This window comes from Haplochromis burtoni, unplaced genomic scaffold, assembly GCF_018398535.1.
Source record: "Haplochromis burtoni strain Fernald_Lab_line unplaced genomic scaffold, NCSU_Asbu1 Contig_86, whole genome shotgun sequence".
NCBI classification, from domain to species: Eukaryota; Metazoa; Chordata; class Actinopteri; order Cichliformes; family Cichlidae; genus Haplochromis; species Haplochromis burtoni.
The window spans coordinates 1,044,118-1,051,066 of record NW_024582447.1 but is presented as its reverse complement, the minus strand read 5'-3'; the positions used below and the strand labels follow the sequence as shown (position 1 = coordinate 1,051,066).

General features: G+C 41.7%; 1 protein-coding gene across 4 annotated transcripts; it reads right to left on the bottom strand.

The window, feature by feature from the left end:
• Nucleotides 1-192: 192 nt before the first annotated feature.
• cldn23l (claudin 23-like) lies at nt 193-5,134 on the bottom strand. Of its 4 annotated transcripts, XM_014334637.2 has the most exons (4): nt 4,642-5,134; nt 4,384-4,469; nt 2,772-2,824; nt 193-2,555 (listed from the first exon to the last, which is right to left on the bottom strand). In XM_014334637.2, the coding sequence occupies exon 4, from the start codon at nt 2,394-2,396 to the stop codon at nt 1,653-1,655; it is 744 nt and encodes a 247-aa protein (XP_014190123.1). In that variant the 5' UTR covers nt 2,397-2,555; nt 2,772-2,824; nt 4,384-4,469; nt 4,642-5,134; the 3' UTR covers nt 193-1,652. The 4 variants fall into 4 exon arrangements, with proteins under 4 accessions (XP_014190123.1, XP_042078392.1, XP_005925735.1 ...); XM_042222458.1 differs by lacking the exon at nt 4,384-4,469 and having other exon boundaries at nt 2,772-2,954; XM_005925673.3 differs by lacking the exon at nt 4,384-4,469.
• Between the last annotated feature and the right edge of the window lie 1,815 nt (nt 5,135-6,949).

Below are 6,949 nucleotides of genomic sequence, written 5' to 3'. Positions count from 1 at the left end.
TTTTGTACACAACTTTTACTCCAGAAACACTGCTATTGCTCGTCTGGGTAAGTCCTTTTCAAACTCCCTTCATGACCTTAATGAGAACCTTTCACCAAAAATTATATATTTAATGAACTTAAACCTCCTAAGACCTGAACTCTTTCATGGCATGCATTTTTAATTTCTCTTTGCTATTTGGGCTGATTGAGACCTGTTGAATGTAAAAACAAAGAAATATCTTTTTATCTGATTTTGCTCTTCAAGGGCCTGATATGCACCTATGAGGTCACTCGTTTTCAATTTCAGTAGAACAGTGGCAGTATAATGTCCTCGTAAGTGGATATCCAGCCCTTGTAGAGCAAAATTTAGTATTGTGGTCTAAATGTGTGTGTCTGTCTTCAGTGCATGAATTACACCCTCCTCTGTGTCTGAGACCTCTTTTAAGCCGTCCACTGACGTTCACTACTAAGTAGATAAAATGTTTATTTATGAGCTACTTGTTCTGTGCGAGCGGGTCTCAAAGACCTGCGTTCTCAACCATGATGTGAATTTCTCTCCTCTCCTGAGGTTGTTTGTTGCCAGCTGAAGCGATTGAATAGGTTATTCTCACATCGGATTGCGATCACTCCACGTGGCTCCAGGCAACATTCACATCTAACATCTATTCACATAATGTTGCTTGGTTTAAATGCAGTGAACTTGTCTGCCGTACAACATGTGAGATGATCACTCTGGCTCTCGGCCTCGTCTTAAGACAAATAATGTGAATTTATTTCCATATTAAACATGTAAATGTATTTAGCTTCCAAAGTTATCTTCATAAGTGAATTGCATGTGCTCCTATTTCCTGATTTCGTTTTTCTTCATTGCAGCATAACCTACCTAATCTGAAAAGTAATAAATAAATAAATGCAACAGATTGTGATAAATAGTTTTTTATTTAGTGCAACAAATATGAGCACAAAATGACAACACAAACCAGTCATTTGCAAGGAATAGAAAATACCCTTTTGTATATCCTCCTGTGACGCCTTCTTTAATATTCATAGTGCTCATCTTATTCCAGAAATATAATGTTACCCAGTGAAAGCTCCTCCTGTGCTCAAGAGCAGCAAATTCATCAACAAAACAGGATATCACATATAAATGTAAAGCTTTTTTTTTCTGTTAACAACCAGCTTAATACAGATGAAACCGAGTGTGATGACCTTAAGAATTTAAGCTATTTTTTTAGGCTTCTGCTGGCATCATCTATGATTCACAGTTCTGTTCAGACAATTTTCTTCTTAACAGTACAAATGCATGGCTACAACATAAAGGCAACACAAAGCAATACTTCAATCGTATTTCACCACATGTTGCATTTAAAGGCAGCGTGATGTTGAATCTTTTTCTAACGTGACATTCATCCATTTGTTTTTATTTACACCCCCAGATCATGTTTGTTCCTGTGTTAAAGGAGAGCTACATCCATTATGTTGAAACCTGCATGACAGTTCATTACTAAGCAGCAATGTCTGGTAGTCCACAGTCATTTATGAATTTATGACTTTTCATTACATAAGCTACACACTGAAAAGATAAAAATGGGTTTAGAAAGTGCCCTTAATGCTATTTTTTTTCTCTTTTCTGTCCACGCTTTCTTAAAGTTTAAAATGTTGGACAAGTTTCTAACAACTAACTTCATATACATCCATGTCAGGCTTGTTGGTCATTTCTGGACATGAGTGGCAGGGAGACACAGACAGCTCATGCCTAGATGGGCAGGTTGGGCATCGTGGTCGTTTGAAACTGAAAAGCAAAGCGGCGCCTCCCAACACCTGTAGACACGAACCCAGCCACCCAAAGTAAAGCGAGCCAGCTGGATGCAAGTTGAGGTGTGGGTACCGTGGGTTATGAATCCTTTGACTTGGATCCATCCCGAGTCTTTTAAGGTTGTGGGTGTAAACCCCTAACGCAGTCAGGCTCAGCAGCCCTGCTGTCACCACCAGAAGTCCTCCTGAGGCTGCTACACCTCTTAGAGGGAGATCTGCCCAGCACCGGACCCCGATGCAAGCCAGGAGAATGCCAGTGCCGCACAGGAACAATGAGGTTAGCACCAAACCCTGTGCCAGACGAACCCTGGGGTCTCTCTGATACGGACCAGCCACAGGCCAGCACTGCCTCAAGTCAGAGCGCTCCACCTGCAGGCAGCTCTCCCATAGTCCATCAGAGCGCAACAAGATCAGTGCCTCCACTGAACTGGACCTGGTCCCATGACTTTTTGTTCCTGACCGGAGCAGACTTCCCGGTCCTGCCATTCCCAAATGTGCCTGTCCCTCTCTCCACTGGGGGGTGATGGCAGCAGTGAAGACTAGGACCAAACCCAAGGGGGCAAAAACGATCCCCATCACCATGGAGGCTGGAGTGTGCATCTTTTGTTCTCACAAATCCAGCTTGTCAGGAATAAAAAAAATAGTACAGTACCAGTGTTCAGTATGCTACAAATATTTTACAAAACACAAATAACAGTGGTTGTTTCTCCAGACAGAGACATCGCCTGCTGGTCAAATCTTGGCATGGTTTACTCTGCTCTAAAAGAAGAAGAAGAAGAAGAACAGTTAGATAAAATCCTGTGTTTAAAAAAAAATCAATTTGTGTCACAAACATCTCCTCCACTTTCTGACAAGAAACACAAAGAGCTTTAGAGAGCTATAAATAAGACTGTGGCAAATGCAAAGACAGTCACTACAACGATCACAACATTAAAGATTTAACACAATAAAATAAGAAAAAAGCTCGCCCAGTACCTCTTAAACGAAAGTCTCCTGTGTTTAATCTGCGGGCTCTTCATTCTGACTGCCTGAGTGAAAGAGAAGGTCAATGCGATGATGAGAGACAGAGAAAAGCAGAGGCAGAGCTGAAGTGGAGTAAACACAAGTGCACGAGCAGACGGAGAAAGCAGAAGGAGGTTTGGCTTCACTGCTCCTGCGCTGGACAGGGAAAAAAACACACACACACAAAAACCCAGAGCAGTCGATGGCTGCCTCTGTTGCTAGGATACAATAACCTGGCCAGGCTCAACGTGGCAGTATGCGTGTGCGGTTGTGTTTATCACAAGACTTCTCTCTGCACAAGATGTGATGATCTCATGTGTACAAATGGTACAAATGTTGGCATACTTGAGTTTAGTGTGTGCGTGCGTGCGTATGTGTGTGTATGATGAGTGTGCCACGGTTTTTTTTTTTATGTTTGAGGATTGATGGCCAGCTGTGACCTTGGTAGAATTCAGTCGGGTTAGTAATTATGTGAGGCCACTGTTTGAATGCAGAGTGAGTCTCAGACAGAACAGTAAAGAATGTCCCAGGAGAAGAGGACAGAGTGAAGACGTAAGTGAATCATGCAGACAAACAAGCCGGACATCTCTGTTAAACAAACAACGTCTGCAAAGATGTTATGATGACAATGCTGTAAGACGTGGCTCACTGTGGTTTTGCAAAGGAGGACGACTAGAAATGTTGAGGCTGTTTCTTATAATAATAATAACAACAACAACAACAACAACAACAACAATAATAATAATAATAATAATAATAATAATAATAATAATAATAATAATAATAATAATAATAAGCAGAAAATTATTATACCAAGCAAAATGTGTTTACACAAAAAAGTTTTTAACAAAGAAAAGTCTTTTTATCTAAGGCACATGATGATAAAGTGTCACAAAACATGCAAGCTGTTAGTGAGCTGTACACATAAGAATGCAAACATTTAAAAAGTAAAAAAAAAAGTGCAACTATAGTTTAACATATTAGATATTACACAGATTCTTATCCATCATTAATTGTTTAATCATCGTTTCTTTATTATTACAAATTATATATATATATACGATCCTGCATCTGAAGGTTAAGAAAACAAAGGAATGCCTATTTTTAAGCTTAACTTATAACTTACAGGAAGATATTGATCCAACAGCAATCACATTTGTAAATCTGACCTATAATTGATGGCGAGATATTACTTCCAGCAATGTCGCTTGGGAGCTGATGACATATAGCGTGACTGAGTCAGTCTTGTTCCTCTTTAATTTAATCGGAGATTACACTTTGCAAAGAAGCAGCTGTGGGCAGGAAAGGACAGAACGTACTAGAAAAATATTGTTTTAAACGTGCAGAGACAATTGTAGAAATTAGAGTAGAAATTTTGCATGAGAATGCATGTCTGGATGTGGATGCGGGACACATGATAGGATTGTAGCTTCATAAACACAAATATCACCTGCTTGACTTTAGTGACATGACATAAAAATCATAGAAGATGACAGAGACAAGAATCAAAGCTCTGAGCCGCCTGTGAGGGCTTTCATGTGCACCACAAAGTCTCACTTAGGTATGAATTATGTTCTATACACACTTGTTACTCTTGCAGCTGTCGCATTGCCAAGTCCATTGATTACTGCCACTGTAATGACTGTAAATGCAGTGCAGCTCCCTGAGGTGCTTGATTAGGTTTGATGCAGAAAAGAAAGACATAAAGAGGCCAGTCATGAGCCAAAAAATTCCAAGCATGCAGTACATTTTTAATAGCATTTTCCCTCAAGAAGGCGTATTTGGAGCAAATACAAACACATGCACGCACACCGACACAGTCCATGAAGTAGCAGTCACTTACCATTCAGGAGGGGTTTGTTTGTATCTCACTGCAGATCGCTGGCTGCCTCCCTGCTGTCGTCTGAATGGCTAACATGTTTCTCTCTGTGGGAGCAGATGGTGCGACGACTTCTTTATTGTTCTTTCTCCCTCTTTCTTCTCATCTGCCCTTGCTTTAAAAATTTCTCCACTTGCCTCTGCAATAATTTCCTCTGTCTTCATGTCTGTGTCCTTGTGTCTGCCCCCTCCTCTTTTTTTCCCCACTGGCTGCTTCCTCAGCTGTCTGCTTCTCTTCCCCGCTATCCCACTTTCTCCCTGGATGTGTTTCTCTCTTTGACTTGCCAACGTCTGTGTTATATCTAGGACAATCCCTCCCTGCTTTTCCCTGTCACTGTTGCCAAGTAGGGAATGTGGGGAGCTTTCTGAGTAATACCAACACTTCAATCTGCCTGTTTTCGACCACATAGAGGTGTTCGAAAATCAAAATCTGACTGCTTATTGTTTGCCTTTTTATGAAACCTGTTTTGTTTTGAGAACACAGACATAGGGACACAAGCTTGCACAATCACTCCCACACTGGCAGGTGTCCCAATTTATGTGGGACTGCAGAGCATTTTTATCCTTTTTCCTTCATGCCACATTTTGATTGGCTGAAACATGAAGTAAACACTGCAAGACAGGCACTGCAAAAGGGAAGAGAAGGCAGTCATAGTGGTCAAAGGGTAGTTTAACCTGTAGGTGTCTTTGGCTGGATACACTTTGAACATGGAAAGGTGTGAGCCACTAAAAAGTCACAGTTTGTGGAGATGCATTGGAGAAATACTGTATGATGAAAACTACTACAAACCTAGAAATGTCTTGATTGTTAGAGTTTTAATGTCAAAAAGAGATGCATACAGCTGCAACCCCAATAAAGCCTCAGGACAAAGAAGTTCCGTCACATGCCAGATCTATAACTCTTTCAGTTTGTGTGAAAAAAGTACATCCAATGATTGTTAATTGACAGAAGCACCTACAGCAGCATTGCTTTCTGTATGACCTTTACTCTCAAGGTCCTGCCACAGCATTTCAATAGGGTTGAGGTCCAGACATTCTGTTGTTCCTGGGATCACTGTCATGTTGTATGACCCAGTTTTAGCTTTAAAATTAGCTGTTGGACCGATGATCACATACTTGATTCTAGTGTAGACTCCAAGCTGCCTCGGTCCGAGTAAAAGGCTGTTAAACAATTGCAAAACAATTCTTCATACCTCCACCACTGTGCTCTACTGTTGGACAGTTGGTATGAGGTGCTTCCTGTGCTTCCTGCCTCTGTTTATCATGCTTTCACATCTCCTTTCCTAAGGACTTTGATCCAGACAGCTTGTTGTTCATATGCAACATTGTAAACCTAAGATGTATTTTTTTTTAGCATTGCACGACCTGACTTTTGGGTGAATTTGCAAGGACATCCATCCCTGAGAACATTGTGGCAATTCACCCGAAAGACAAAACTCCTAAACACAAACTTAACAATGTGGTGTATGCTGTACAGTGCAGCGAGGAATGCCCAGACCTCTACATTGGAGAGACCAAACAGCCACTTCACAAGCACATGGCACAACACAGAAGAGCCACCTCCACAGGACAAGACTCAGCAGTCCATCTGCCTCTTAAGGATAAAGGACACTCTTTTGAGGATGCCAATGTTCACATTTTGGACAGAGAGGACAGATGGTTTGAACGAGGAGTGAAAGAAGCCATCTATGTCCACTGTGAGCAACCATCTTTGAACAGAGGCCGGGGTTTACCACACCAACTCTTTGCCATCTATAATCCAGTTTTGAGATCCCTTCCCAGACGCCTTAACGCCCACTCACATCCTGGGCCATCTGACCTCAGGAATTCGAATGATAAGGTGGGGCCAGGTTTCACAATGAACACACCCGAAACTCTGGCAGACTGGGACTCACACCCAGTTTCACACCTTGGCTCAGAGGATCATCAGGGGGTCCTTTGTCCCTCTGTGGGGGGTCACTCCCACTAGGTTTATATCTGGGACTCTCCACCATTTGACCTTAGAACTGAAGAAGCTTCTCGGATGAGAGGTGAAACGTCTTCAAGCAACTTAAAGAAGTCCAGACGCTTTTCTTTGCAAGCTCCTTTGACTACGATGACCTGGATGACTGAGAACCTTCACAGACACATTGTGGCAATGTGTTAACACACACCTGAATCTTCTGGACCAGCAAACCACCAAAACATCTGCTTTTACAAAGGTTCTCACACTTCCTGATGATCAATTAAAACAAAGCAGCACCTAGCTGCTACTTAACCCCTTAATTCCTATG